Source organism: Corella eumyota, chromosome 3 (genome assembly GCF_963082875.1).
Source record: "Corella eumyota chromosome 3, kaCorEumy4.1, whole genome shotgun sequence".
NCBI lineage: Eukaryota > Metazoa > Chordata > Ascidiacea > Phlebobranchia > Corellidae > Corella > Corella eumyota.
In genome coordinates this window covers 1364672-1380886 of record NC_137492.1, presented here as the reverse complement: position 1 = coordinate 1380886, position 16215 = coordinate 1364672, and the positions used below count along the sequence as shown (strand labels likewise).

The 16215-nt window shown below is 29.9% G+C and overlaps 2 protein-coding genes across 2 annotated transcripts; one reads left to right on the top strand and one right to left on the bottom strand.

Annotated features, from left to right (window-relative positions):
- Positions 1-2083: 2083 nt before the first annotated feature.
- LOC145744579 (uncharacterized) lies at positions 2084-16051 on the top strand. Its single transcript, XM_082562456.1, has 20 exons — positions 2084-2366; positions 2858-2979; positions 3225-3341; positions 3706-3837; positions 4064-4171; positions 4465-4562; positions 4830-5026; positions 5431-5608; positions 6007-6138; positions 6449-6580; positions 6900-6986; positions 7393-7572; positions 7709-7954; positions 12439-12612; positions 13121-13246; positions 13681-13788; positions 13874-13989; positions 14396-14647; positions 14899-15096; positions 15543-16051. Exons 1-20 carry the CDS (start codon positions 2251-2253, stop codon positions 15670-15672), a joined length of 2949 nt encoding a protein of 982 aa, XP_082418582.1. The 5' UTR covers positions 2084-2250; the 3' UTR covers positions 15673-16051.
- On the bottom strand, positions 8073-11408 carry LOC145746241 (uncharacterized). Its single transcript, XM_082564475.1, has one exon. The coding sequence runs from the start codon at positions 11406-11408 to the stop codon at positions 8106-8108; it is 3303 nt and encodes a 1100-aa protein (XP_082420601.1). The 3' UTR covers positions 8073-8105.
- Positions 16052-16215: the final 164 nt, after the last annotated feature.

Sequence of the window (16215 nt, the reverse complement as noted above, 5' to 3'; positions counted from 1 at the left end):
ACGATCTCTCTCTCTTAATTTTTCGTTCAACTAATTTAGTCTGACTAAATCACTTCTACCAATATTTTGTTAGTGTATTGATTATAGCATGTCAGCTGATTTTTATTTTTGAATATATTAACGTGTCTGTTTTCCATGGTTGTAAATACATCAAACAGGTACGACAACTCTAAAAAAAATCGCGCCGTCGTTTCAACAATGCCCTCCGGTTAGAAAATATAATAATTAACATATAAACTGGCAAAATACGACTTAAAAACTCTGTCTTAACACATGTAATATAATTATATAGGCCAGCTTATATTTTGTGAACTTGATATACTTGAAATTTGGTAAGTTGATAACTGATAAAATATAATTATAGGTTCAGGTTAAATATAATCAGGTCAGTTCTATGCATTGCCTATGCATTATTAAATTCTCATTTTTCATTAATGACCTGTGGTTTACTGCGAAAAAGAATATTAATTTCGTCGATATTTTGAAATATTAACGTTATACAATAAGGTCAAAGCTAAACCTATTTTTAAAGATAACTTGACTTTATAAGAAAACTTGCAAAATTTTAAAAGGTTAAATATAATCCCAAAGTTTTGCTGTATTTCAATTTATTGTATTATAAAATTATTAACGGATAAATTCTTTATTTTAACTGTCGGCATTGTTAACTACTTCTCCAGTTTCCTTAGATGAATTGTTTGAAGGCTTGGCATCATTCTATAAAAAAGTTTAAAATAAGGAATTGTGAAATTTTGTTAAAAAACATATTATTTTATTTATCAACTTTGCAAACTGGATTAAATACATTTAGTTTAAAATCCTTTTTTATTTACAATACGCTATTTTTTCACAGAATAACTTAAGTTAATTTACCTCCAATATTTTGTCTACTGCATTAACAATATTGGTCATCTGCTCTTGCGTTTTATTCAATGTCATTTCATGTTTGATATAAGTCGCATCAAGGACTAAACCATGATTCTTTAGGTTTTCGGACATTTTTTCTTGAATATCATTACTGGCTTTTACCTGGAAATATGTTTGTTAACATTTCGTTCTTAATTTTTTCTTCGATTTTTATAAAATAGACTAATAGTTCTATGTAAAAGTCAGTTAATATTATAGATGTTATGCGATTAAAATATATGATTATAAGTATAGTTTGTTGCGTTTTTGAACTTTTATTCACTTCTACACGTTAAATAAACACCTTTTATTCTGAATTATTGTAAAGCATTTGTTTAAATTAATTTGTATTTTTGTATAAATAAAATCGTCTTTGCCACTTATTTGTTTATAAACAATAATTACCTCTGATTCTAATAAATTGCAAACTTTGTCGTATTTCATGCATTTGTTTATTGTCCTCCAACTGAAACTAAAAAACAACAAAATTTAAAGACTTTTAATTTAAAAATACCTAAAAATTTAAAAAATTTCCTAAATTTTTTAACTGAGGATAAATGAATAATTATGAGCCCTAAATATCATGAAAAAGTTACCTGCAAATTCCTTTTACGATGCTGACTACTGTAAAATAAATAAGCACTGATACACATAGGGCAGCAAGAAACTGGATTTGATTTGCTTTATCAGTGCCGTAAATTCTTTGAAGTTCCATAAATATGTTTTCGTGAAATATTTTCAGTTTTTCAAGCATTGAGTATTCTGGTATTTTTGGGGGAGGGGGTGGGGCATTGTACGTAAAGAACCCTGCAATCGAAGAAATGTCATCCTGGGGTTCTATTTTCTCTTCTTTTTCATGATAAAAATTTGACAAAAGCCAATCCATTTTGCTAAAAATATCACTAAAAATTTTTTTTAATATAAATCTTAAAGTTTTTACGATTTTACGTAACTAAAAAACCATTTGTTGCGTCATAGAAATAAATGACAACATAAACATATAATATTTTAAAGTATGTTACACAAATTTTTTAAATAAAATTTCTAATTAAAACACCTTTAGGCAATTACTAAATTTAAATATTTTGAGGAAAAATAATTCCTTGTGGAAAAGTATTGCCGCTATGTGGTGGTTACTGTATTGTTGCCTCGGTGATTTAAACTTGTTTACATTAGCGCAAACGTTGATGTTATTTTTGTATTACTAACTGAATTGATACAGTTCAAACTACGATTCAGCGAATTAAAAATGACCTACCTATAATTACACATAAATTTAAAGCTTTATACTAAGTTAAACAATCAAAAATACAGTTTTATCATCTGACAAAATAGTTTTAAATCATGAATATTGATACTGTCGGTCGTATCCGCCCTCCCTTACCTGGTGAAGTTCAGTCTGCTTTAAATATAACGGATGGTAAAAGGGTTCATGCCCAACAGGGTGGTAACTCACATAGGTAGGTTAAAAAATTTATATTTTTGTCTAAAAATGGTGTAAAGGTTATTTTACAATTACAACAAAACTGGCAGCATGGTGTAGTGGTAAGAACACTTGCTACACCACTATGAGGTCGTGGGTTCATTCCCCACTGCTCTTATGCTGTAGCGTCATTGAGTAAGGCGCTATAAATAATATGAACTCCTGCTAAGCCAGCATTTAATCAGCAGCATAATTATCGGGCAATTATAATCTATATTATTCCAAACTGCCACAGGCAACTCGAGACTGGGTCAAAGTAACTGATGTTACTCTATGTTTAAGTCGCGCATTCGACTTTTCCACATCGAGGATAAAGATATATACAAAAAAATATGTATATATATTGGTTGTAATGTTAACACTTAGATTCTTGCCTAAAAGATATTAAATAGGGATTATGGCTGATTTGTGTATGCCTAAATTTTAATATTCGATTACCTTTTGTTCTCACAATTTCTTTGATTCTAGTTTTCAGATTTTATATCAGCCTGATGCGACTAATCAAGAACTATTTTCTAAAACAGTTCAACCTTTACTCGATTTGTTTATTGCTGGATTTAATACTTGTGTACTAGTATATGGAGAAAGTGGTATGTTAAATTATTACTTTTTAGTTGTTTATATTTCTATGTATTTGATTGGGATAAAAATTTAATTTTTAGTAAAATATTAATATAAAAATGCATTTTTGATTTGTATGCTTCATTCATTTATGTAATATAAATGTAGTCATTAAATAAATTACCACTATATTTTTGGTTTTATCTGATATGTAAGTTTGTAATATTCTATAGTTACATAAATGGTAACTTTAGATTTAAGGTTCTTTTTCTAGGTAGTGGAAAATCCTTTACAACAGTGGGAGAACAGTCAAGTTCTCAGCCTGGTATTGTTCCACAGGCAATATCTTATGTAACTTCCAATATCCTTCAACTTAACTCTCAAATACAAGGTTCGTAGCTCCATTTTTAAAGTTTAGCTTAAAAATTTTATACCATGTGTTAATTTTTTAGACTGGGTGAGTGGTGTAGTGGTCAGAACACTTGGCTTCACTACATGAGGTCCTGGGTTTGATGCCCACCACTCTCATGCTATAGCGCCCATGCGTAAGGCGCTATAAACAATATAAACTTCTGCTCAACCAACACTTAATAAGCAGATTTATTATCAGGCTATAATATTCAATAATATCCCAAACTGCCAAAGTCAACTCGAGACTAGGTTGGGATAACCGATGTTACTCCATGTTTAGGTTGTGAAGTAGACCTTCCCACATCGAAAATAAAAACAATATAAAAAAAATGTTAATTTTTTAGAAAATTCTTTTGCATCTGATGGGGCAAAACCATCACCAAGATTAGATGAAAAAGGAAGATTGTTGTTGTACCATTATGAGATTTATTCTGAACTTATCAGGGACTTGATGGCCGCAAGAGGATCTCTATCTGGTTAGTATTAAAACATATATTTAAAATATAACTTGGATATAATCTTTTTTAATACAATATATTAATTCATATATTTTTAGGCATAGGCCTAATTTTAATTTATATATGATTAAAAAGCTTACGCCACCTAAAAGTATAGTAATCGAGTTTAAAATGTAGCAGTTTGTAATCAATTTGAATTTAGTAGCTTCGTGGTAATTAAATTAATGTTAAAATTGTTGTAAAGGCCGCGCAGGAGTAAGTCCAATGGAGTTACACCACTCTCCTGAAAGAGGATTATATGTAAAGAATTTACAGTATGAGGTGTGTAGAAACCCTGCAGAAGCTGTAACAGGTAAAGACCTAATATTAAATCTTTTTAGTGCTCTATAATGTTATTTATTTTTATTTATAACTTGGCGACAGCCTGCCCTCTGGTCTGCATTTTTTTCGGGCTAATATGGTCACAATTAATATTTACTTATGATAATTTACATGCGCACTAAAGACAGCAGTTTAAATTGGTCATACTTATATCTATATATTGTCCTTTAAACTCCATAATATATAGTTTTTTTTTTTTTTTTAACAAGTAAACTATTAAATTTAATAGAAAAATGTTATTTTAACTTTGATATTTTGTTGTAGCTTTCTGGCAATCTTGGATGACACGAACAACAACAACGAATGATTTCGGTCCTTCTCCTAACTTTGCATCATACGTCTTTCAACTTGAACTATTCATGGTAATATAAGACAAAATATATAAAAGTTACCCGGGGTGCAGTAGCTTAATTAAATACAATTATATTATTTAAAATTCCTGTGCGATAAATAAATTTTTGTCAACTCTACTTAAGATAAGTTTTAGACTCTAATTCTGTAAAATTTTTAAACAAATTGTTTTTCATAAATTTTCATAAAAATATTTTTTAATATTTATTTACCTCTAAAACCTACTAAATTATAATCTGTGGTATATATTAGAATCATTTTTTAACTTTAATTTGCAGATGACAGATGAAAACCCGCTCCCAAATCGATCTACATTTACAATTATTCGACTTCCAGGAGCAGAGAAGCTAGCGGAAGATTTATCTCGAACGAGAGTAAGAGAGGGTCCAGCTTTGTCAAAATCTATTGTTAGTTTCAACAAATTGACGGCTGATATTGCCAGGCAACCTGAGGCTGAGAGAGTTATTAACTACAGGTACATTGTTTATAATATAATAAAATATTAAAAAATTTAATTTTAATAACCTTTATATAATGGAGCTTAGTAGAACAAATGTAAAATTTGTAGGCCTACAAAATAAATGCCATTTGTGGTGCTTAAATAAATTATCTTGGGCAAGTATAAGTTTAGAGACCATATTACGACAATTAAAATCTTAACTGTAGTGCACTCTATCAACTAGTATAGTAAATTATTTAAAGTAATTTATTTAAAAAAATACTGAAAAAGATAATCAAGTTTTACAAAGTGACACTGTGCCCAATTTTAGGGCATTTTTAAGGGCACTATGTCACTTCATAAGGCTTTGAATATTTAGATTAATTGGTCAGATTTAAGTATTACCTTACTTTAAGTTAGAAATATTATATTTTTTTCAGTGATTCGAAGCTAACCTCATTATTGGAAGATATACTGGGGGGCAATTGCAAGACAAGGGTGATTTGTTGTTTACCCCCAACTAATAACAAACCTGAAGTTATGGCTGCTGTGCTTACTGGTTGTGGTTTGCTCTTTCAAGTTAAAAATTATCCAATTATCAACGATAGCTTGGCCCAGGTACGATTTGTTCAAAAAAGTACAATTTTTTTGGGTACAATTTTTGGGATATAAGTTTTAATTTAAAGTAGTCATAACATTGTTGGGTTTGTTGACCATGCCATAACATACTTAAAATCTTTATGTAAACATTATTACTTTTGGCATGTTTTAAATCATTAAATTGATTTTGTCATTTTTTCCCGTCGCATTGTTGTAATATTAATTGTATATCGTATTTATTATTTACTTTTATTAATGTGCGAAAAAACAAGAAAAATTTAAAATAAAGGTTTAGGTCTTGTTTTTAATTGTTCTGCTTAAATGTAGAAGATATTTTGTTAAACTTTTTTAAAAAGTGTTAAAAAATATTTATTTTATTGGGTTTAGTGTAAATATGAGTTTCGACTCTTGTTTAGAACCTAGTAACTCAATACCGCACCCGAGTGGCGAATACATTACATGTTGGAGGAAGGGATGCAAGCGGAGGAGCAGGACTGATGTCGAGACCTGATCTTCAGGATCAACTGATGAAAGTTACAAGCGATAACGTAAATTGTTTTACCATATATATTCCAACTTTACAAAGTATTATTTCATAGTAAAGCTGCAGCTTTATTGCAAGTGTTTTTGATTGATAATCTATATATAAAGAAGCTTAGTAGATGATATAAATATATGTCCAATTCATAGGCCTTGAAATATATATAACTGTTGTTTGTAGTGCGCAGGGTAAATTATCACCGGCAAATATTAGTTAAGAGTTGCGATTATATTATGACAACTAAAATGCTGGCCATAGAGGGGCCTATCAACTAATTAATTAAATTTTTAATTATTAATTAAGCTTGTATAATTTAGACCCAGTTACGTGAAAGGAATGATCGGTTATTTCAGAGGCTGGAACAAATTCAGGACAAAATAACCGACATCTCGAAATCTAAAGCCGATCTTTCTTCCAAACTGGTGGCAAGTGAGGAAGAAAAATTAAAGGTAAAATATATATTAATTTGGAAATAAACTGGGTTTGGTGATTAAGTTATCATGTACTATAACCATGTGTAAAATGGTATACAACTATGACATGTTTTAAACCATGAAATTAGTGTTGTTATTCATTCCTAACTATTGTTTACCTTTTTTACTGCTAAATATAATTAAAAAAATATTAAATATGATTAAGTAGTTTAAAATCTGGGTAAAATTAATATAAATATAACTAATCATATATTTTGACATTTAATCCATTTTTTAACTGTTTGTCCTAAATATTATAAGGTTAACAAATTAATAAAGTAATTTTAATTTAAAGGTATCTAAAGGCTTAGTTGAACTACAGCTTGAGAACAATAGATTGACTGAGGAATACGAATCAGAAAATTTTGAACTCAAAAACAAAGTAAATTTGAAAGATTAATATGATCTAATTTTTTTTGTATATATTTTTGTCCTTGATGTGGAAAAGTCGAATGCGCAACTTAAACATAGAGTAACATTAGTTACTCCGACCCAGTCTTGAGTTGCCTGTGGCAGTTTGGAATATTATAGTTTATAATTGCCCAATAATTATGCTGCTGATTAAGTGCTGGCTCAGCAGGAGTTCATATCGTTTATAGCGCATTACTCAAGGGCGCTACAGCATAAGATCAGTGGAAATTGAACCCATGACCTCACGTGTGGTGTAGCAAGTGTTCTTACCACTACACCACGCTGCCGGTAAATACTATTATGGGTTACTTTTATTAGGTTACATAGATGTTTCTAAAATTCTTAGTAAAATTACAATTTTAATTAACAATTAACAGATCTTGACGTTGGAGAACCAATTAGTTGAATTTGAATTAGAGAAAAACAAATTTTCTCGGAGTCATGATTTATCGGCGGAACACGCGCGACAAATGGAAGAGAATAGAAGAGAGATCGCCAATGAGTTTGTTGCTCTCAAGAAAAAGGCAATCTCACAAGAGAAAGAATTAGAAGAACAAGTAAGAACTGAGTTAGATTTTATGAAAGTTGAAATTTTGTTAATTTTAATAGGAATATTTTAAATTTTTGCATACAGTTATTATTTTTTTATTTTTCTTTAAATTTAACAATGACAACAATGTTTCATTGTTACAGATAAAGAAAAACAATGAGATGCGAGAGGAGCTTGCTCGTATGATTGAATCAGAAGCCGCGCTTCTTGATCTTCGAGATAATGTTGAAAGACGGAGGAAGGCTCATGACGATGCAACAAAAGAGTTAGAGAGAGCAAGGGTTGTACTTAGAGACGCCAACATCGCTACAAATAAGAAATCTCTCGATTCTTTGGAAACCCTGAAACAAAGAAGACTGCAACTTCAAAGGGAAGCCCTGGACACATCTGTAAGTGTTGATTTTTAATTTTTTTATTTTATTAAAGTTTTTAAACAATTTTTAGTAATACTGATTTTTATTAAAAAACTGTTTTATAATTTTTATACATATATTTACAGCACATTTTTAAATTAAGTTTTTCTTTCAATGTAACATGTAACTAGATTTTACAAAATCCCATTTTTTTAACACAAAAAGAATCACAAAAATCATCAAATTCATGTTTTTTGCAATTTTTATAATTTTTTTCACACACATCAAAATATCTTCTTAAACTTGAATCTGAGTCCAAAGATTTGTGGATTTTTACTGCAGATTCAAAATTTTGTAAAGCGTTTTTATAATCATAAAGTTCATCATAACAACCACCGAGATTTGAGAAAGTGATTGCAATTTGAATGTCTTTTAATTTATCTGTTGAAACTAGTTCATAAATTTCCAATGCCTTTTGAAAATTTAATATTGCTTCGTTTGGGTTACTATTCATAAGACACAAACCAATGTAGTTGCTTATTTCTGCAACTAACAAATCACGTTTCGGGTCTGCTGATAGTTTTTCATATAAAACTATTGATTTTTCGCTTGCTGATATTGCTTCTTCATATTGTTTCATTGATATTTTTGACACAGCAATATATCTATACGCCTCGGCTAGTTTCGATTCTGTATTCTCATCTGTTGGTAGTTTATCACAAATGCCAATGACTTTATAACTGTAAGTTAAAGATGTTTGATATTGGTTGAGTAGGTTGTAACATATGGCAATTCGAATGCAGACCGCAATTATTTCTAACTGAGTTCTATCATCAGGATTTTCCTTTTTTTCATAAATATTTAAAGATTTTAAATGTAAATCCAGTGATTCATAAACATTGCTCAAGGAATACTGACACAACCCCATTTCATCATAAGATTGTGAACAAATTGTTGTTGCTTTCTCTGAATTTAAATTCTCACAGATATTAATCGCTTCTTGGTAATTCTTTAAAGCCTCATGGAGAATATGATCATCAGATGTTGTAGCTTTCCCAGTTTCATCTAAGTTTTGTGTAATGCAGTGTGCAATGTTGTAATATCCGTGTCCTGTATTCAGTTGTGTCTCATAATCCATTTTTATTAAATTTTTATTTATTTCAATTGATTCTTTTAAATATGTTATAGCCACATCGTAACATTGTAACTTAAATTTACATAGTCCGATATCTGAACACACAATCCCTTTTAGTTTTTGTGATTCGTGGGAAGTAAGCTTCTCACAAATTTTTAGTGATTTTTCGTGGTTAAGCAATGCTTCATTAATATGTTCCAAGTCTTCTTCGCATCGACCTATCCCATTGTAAATTTCTGCTATAACTCGGTCAGAATTCTCATCATATGTCAACTTTTGATTAATTTCCATCGCTTTTTGATAAAAAGTTAAAGATTCCCCAGGTAAGTTAATTTCTATCTTGTATCTGGCTATATTCTTATACAAATCAGATTTCTCTTTAGGCGTGTTCTTAGTGTTTGTTGCGCACTTATGCAACTGCAATGCTTTATCGTAGTATTCCATAACTTCAGAATATTGTTTTAAGTTCAGTTTGCAGCTTCCTATTGCATTATAAACCATAGCTAAATCAAATTCTTTGTTTTCCTGAGACTTGTAGATAGTAAGAGACTTTGTGTAGTATTCTAATGCTTCGTTGTGTTGCTGCAGTTCATTTTTACAGTTGCCGATATTGAAATAAAGATTTGCGAAATCTTTTTTTTGGTGTTCTTTACTTATGTATCCCTCAAGGATTTCAAGGGCTTTTACATGATGTTGCATTGCTTTCTCTGGTTTATTTAACTTTTTTAAACTATGAGCAATAATGCGTTGACACATTGCCGATGTTAAGCTATTTTTATTCTCATTGAACTTCAAAGTTGCCTGATGTATTGCTTTCTCGTATTGTTTAAGATAAAATGAAGCTTCACCACAGTCTTGATCAAGATTCAAGTGGCCGTTAAACTCTAGCACATTATCCTGTAAAGATAAACTTATCTGAATGTATTCAATTATGGATTTGAGACCAAGCGCTTTTATTATTTCAGATTTAGTTTTGCTGTTTTTAACAATGTCAGATTGAGATTCTCGTTTTTGGTAGATTTTTAATCGTGTTTCACATGCAACAGCAATGGCAAATTGAAGATTTATTTTGTCTAGCATTGTCATTTGTGAGAGGACAGATTGTTCGAACAGTTTTTCAATGATTTCAAAACAAGATGATGCATCAATCCAATAAATTCTACCTAATGCTGATACAAATAATGTCGTCGTTCTATAAATCAACCTCTTGATATTACTGGATTTCTTTTTATATACAGTTTCCAATTGATCCAACAAATCAAATGTTTTTAAATTTTCTTTCACTTCTTTATGGATTGCTGTTACCAAAACCTCATTATTGTTCTGCTTAATGTAAAGCAATTTTTCTCTAACCAACTTATCATATTTTTTGTATAACTCCATATCACCAGCCACATAACATGTCATTTTTAGCATATCAGCCAAGTGGTAACCATGCTTTATATCATGTTCTGACTCTACATAGCTTGCCATAATACTAACTGGTTGTATTAACTCTAGTATAAAAGGTTTGTCTTTTGTTTTAAATTGCCGCCCAATTGGTGATTTGCAAGCATAAGGGACCATGCCATCAAATGAAATACCAAGCGGGGTGTTGGTATCATAGAAATTAAAATTTTTGTTATTTAAACTTGGAATAGCAACTGCTGGTATTATAGTTTCACCTAAGTTGATTAAAACAATTTGAAAGATTACAGCAAACCATCTAAAATACTCTTTTATGGATTGTGAGTCCTTTGAGTTTTGTATTTTATCTTCTAGAATAATAAAGTTCTCAAAATCTGAGTAAGGAGTTATTTCCTTTCGTGCTAAAGATCCCATACCAACCAAAGTAAACTTGCATGGTGGATTGCCCATGATTTTAATCATGCTTTTAGCAAGATCTGTCATTAAGTTTTTGTATTTCTCAGTAATCATATTTTGAATTCTTTTTATGTTTAAAATTTTGTTTTTTTTTGCTATTAAAAATTCTTCATCCGAAATATTTTCCGGTATAATTTCTAAATTTTCTAATTCTGTTATTGTTTGGTTTCTCATTTCTTTAACATTTTGAGACACATTTAAAGTAAGCGACAGTAAATCAAATTGTTTATTTTCTGCACTTGAAATCTGTAACAAATCCTGGCAGAATTTTAGTTGATCTTTTTTAATTTTTCCAACATTTTCTGGATCTCGTACAATGGCAGCGTTTAACAAGGCTGCACTTCGAATTAAACTTATTTTGTCCGGCTTTTTGTCCCAGTAAATCATACCAAGTTTGTGGAGCAGTTTTGCTGATTTCTTTGGGTATTTTTCTTTACCATTTAAAGTACACAGTTTTTTAATTTCACTAACTATTAAATTCTCTTCATTCATTTTTGCTATAAAGTAAAAAAAATATATATATATATTATTTGTACTATAAAAATATAGTTTTATCAAACGAAAGTTGTGCCAAAATACAAATTATTAATTATTTTGTTTAACTTTTATTTGCAGGATTTTTAACGTTAATTAATTATTCATTAAATCAATAAAATATAATTTTTAATTTTATCATTAAGTGTTAAACTTAAGCAAGAAATATAAGCTTGTAGTAACTATAACTATATTTAATATGCATAATTTAATTTCATACTGTAGCTTATAGCCTAGTAGTACACTATTACTTTAGCTTATTGTTGAATAGTACACTTACATTTTAAATCAAATTTTCATTCGATTCTATAAAATATAATTCTGTAAACATTATACTTGATTTATAAAGAAACAGTTCCTTTAAACTTAATCTCTTTTTTTTGTTAAAACCTGAAGTCTGTTTTTGTTTAAAAGCATTTTCACATTACTTAACTTACACTTAGTCATATGCTGTAGGTGCTTTTGGTTCCTATGTCTGGCTTAATTGGCTGTTCTCTTTCACTCCCTTAGTTAAACTATCATGCTACTTATCTTTAGATCAAACCTCAAAACCACATTTTTGGCTTGAAATATATACACTTACATACTTAATGTATGCCGTACAATATTTACTATTTGGTGGTTGCATAAACACAGTATATTAATAATTTACTGATTAATAAACATTAAAAAAACCTACACGAAGATAAACCTAACAATTTTATGTAAATTTTGGTTTTTATACAGACATTACTGCTAAAATCTTTGTGTTACATTAAATTTAAATAAACTTAAAATTTTATAAATTGTGAAATGAACTTAATATAACATAAAAATAGTTTAAATTAAACCATGTTTATTTATCTAAGGACCTAAACATTTTTTTGATGATAAAAAATTTTAATTTTATAAAAATAAAAACGAACCTAAAACAACATGATTACAGGTAAAACAATTTATGCTAAAATATAACTTAATCATGATAGTAATACATTTTCTTTAATTGTAGTTATTAGATGGCAGTCCCAGAGGTGGGAAAGATGAAGTGATGTCAAGAGTTCGACGAACTTATGACGAGCAAACAAAGAAGTTAGAGTCAAGATTGAGTGAATTAAAATCTCAACTTGCTTCGGCTTATGCTGGTATCCAAATTTCTAATCAGAAGTGTGCAGAACAAGCTTCGGTAATTATTAATTAGTAACTAATTAGGTTTTTTTTGTACTTTCTAAATAATTTTCCAAAAAATAATTTGGTTTTGGCATTGAATTTTTTTAACTAATTTTTGTTTTGTAAAATAATCTGATATATAGACATTTTTGATGACATGGTTTCATTTAACTAGATCCTAGTAAAGTTAATAAAGTTTAGTGATAAAAGCACACTGGTATATTATTTTTAAGCTTCATAGAGTAACATTTGTTACCTTGACCCAGTCTCGAGTTAACTTTGGCAGTTTGGAACATTATAGATTACAATTGGTCCATATTTATGTTGCTGATTAAGCGCTAGCTCAGCAGGAGTTCATACTGTTTATAGCGCCTTACTCAAGGACGCTAAGGCATAAAAGCAGTAGGAATCAAACCCAAAAACCTCATGTTGGTGTAGCAAGTGTTCTTACCACTACACCACACTGCCAGTATAACTATTCATATGACAGTGACTATAAAAAGGTTGATATATTTTGTGTTCAGTCAATGATGTTAATGAAGGAAATGCAGGAGAGGACTTCGGATGAAAACTCGAAACTTCAACTTGAAATCAAAGAAACAAATGAAGAATATCGGAAAAGATTGTGGAAATATGTACAAGACATTGCTGTGAGATTTAATATTTTTCTTTTTATGATATATTCACATTTATGTAATTTTCTTGTATATAAAAAACAAGTTATGGCCCAAGCATGTCGTTAAAATGCTGTACTTACTTAAATAAAATAAACTTAGTGAACACTAATGTATATATAAATATGTATGGCTAATTTATTAGCCTATAAATTAAATAAAACTGCCTTTTGTTATGAGTAGGCATATTATGACAATTAAAATGCAGTTAGTAGGAAAAGCTATCGACTAGTTTGTAATAAATTAGGAATTGAACTAATTTACACCTACCAAAACAAAACCTAGATAATAAGAGATATTTTGCTCTTAAAAACTTGCTGCTTTGTGAAACTATCACAACGTTTTTTGTTTTCAAGTTAACACTTCTTATTCTAAGTTTATATAATAATCACCGGTATTTTTTATTAAAGGATTTTGTTGATAATGGACCACCATCAGACCGAAGTGAGAAGACGAAAAAGGGACAAAATGATCGCAACAACAAAGCTATGCAAAGATATGTTGATGGAATGATGAAGGTAATGATAATTAAGTTAGTTTGGGTTTATTTTATGTTACGTTATAGCCTATGTGGGTTAAACAAAATTGAATATCTTCTTTAAGGAAATGAAATCAGCTTTTCGAAGCAGGGAAGACCAACTAAGTAAAGCCGCCCGAAATTATAAAAAACAATCGAGAAAAACAGTTCAAAGACATGAAAAATTACTTATCCACTACAGGTAAAATAAATAATATCAGTATTTATTTCCGCTAAGTATAAAACAAGCAATAGATCATTAATTTTGCTACACCACACATGAGGTCGTGGGTTCGATCCCCACTGATATCATTCTGTAGCGCCCTTAGGTAAGGAGCTATAAACGGTATGAACTCCTGCTAAGCCAGCACTTAATTAGCAGTATAATTATCGGGCAATTAAATTCTATAATATCCCAAACTGCCACAGGCAACTCGAGACTGGGTCCGAGAAACTGATGTTAATCTATGTTTAAGTCGCGCATTCGACTTTCCCACATCGAGGATAAAGATATATACAAAAAAAAAAATTGAACTATCATTACCTGTGTTAACTGTTACAACATAAACTAAGGCAGTTTCAAGATAACAGTTATTCTAATTTCTTAGAGTTCAACGCGATCAGTTATCTGAGCTCCAATCCCTGAGGGAAGAAGATCTTCAAGATGCAGAGGACCTCCAAAGGATGCCTCCAGTCGATCTCGGACCTGATGTCTCGGAGCTGGTGATCACAGACAACGATCTGATCTCAGAGAACACTCTGGAGTTAAACAAATTGAGATCGATTTTGGCCAAAACCAAAGCAGAATTAAATGCTTCTAAAGCTGAGGTGGAAAGTAGAAAACAATTTGAAAAGTCAATGTAAGATTTATTTTAGATATTAGATTATAATTCAATTTATTTGCTTTTAATCTGCTAAAAATTTGTAAGAGAATTTAAATATACAATGGCCATGTATAACCTTTTAATAATTAAAGTTTTGATAAACTAAATAAGACATAAAACCTTTTGATTTTAAATTAATAAGTTCAACTAGCAATTTTTTTTCTTAATTTGAGCAAATAATAATATTTTTTGGATGGTAGTTAAAATCATGTTTTTATGCGGTATAGGTTGCCCAACCGGTCACTAGGAAACCCCAATTTTGCTCAAACCTCAATGAACAGATCAACCGACGTTAATATCCACATGAGGGACCTTCATTTAAACACTCAACTGGAGAGAGAACGTGCTCAACTTTTAACCAGAGCAACTGTAGCAGAGCAACAGCTAAAGGAGCAGCAGGAATACATAGATACGCACTTAACAAGGTAACTTGTTAATCTTTAAATATATAAGACCAGCAACAGGGTGTAGTGCTTAGAACACTTGGCTTCACTACATGAGGTCCTGGGTTTAATTCCCACTACTTTTGTGCTGTAGCGCCATTGAGTAACCACTATAACTGGTAAAAACTCCTGCTGAGCCATAGCACTTAATCAGCAGCTTAATTATAGGGCATTTATAATTTATAATATCCGAAATTTCCACAGACAACTCAATACTGGATCAGGGTAACAGTTGTTACTCAATGTTTAGGTCTCGCATTTGACCTTCCCACATCAAGGATTAATGTTTTTCTATGTTGAAGCTGTAAAGTCAGCCTTCTTATAATGGGGCAAATAAACACAAAAAATCTATTTTAACTGAAATATAGTGAAGTTTGGACATAAAAATGTAAATTAAATTTATAATGTTTTTAACTCATTTCAAACAGATACAAGCATGAGATAGTTCGCTTGCGAAGATTGCTCTCAGACAAAGGAGTCAGAGTTGACCAATCAGGTTTGAGTCCTGATTTTAGTCCCAGGCGGAAGTTTGGACGCACTGCCCCGTTTGGGTTTTAAAGTTTCAAATAAAAACTGAAGGTATTATGCATTTATATTAAAAAAAATTACATTTTTATCTAGTTTATTTACAATACCACAATACCAAAGTTAAAGATTATGTTTTTGATTTGTAAATAAGATTCTGTAATTTGTCTTACTTATATTTAGCTGAAGGGTTTTGAGTTTTGGTAATTTTTAATTCATATTCTTCCATTTATAGTTTAGATACAAATATTACCTAAGGATGTTATTAATTTACAATTAGTTACCTATTTTAATATATTTTACCTTTTAATTATTCATTTTAGTGTAATAAGTTCATTAGCATTTTTCTTCCATTTTTTACCAATGTCTTTAGATATTATATTTTTAAATGCAATAGTTTTTTGCAATTTTTATAAGTAGGTTTTGTTATTTTTAAAGATTTTAATATTGCAGCCTTTATAAGTTAGTTTTGAGATTTTGTATAATTCATATTAATTTTTAAGCAAGATTTAAATCTTCATTATTTGCACTTGTATTTCTATTTTGTACAATAGTAATTTTACATAAAGTATTATA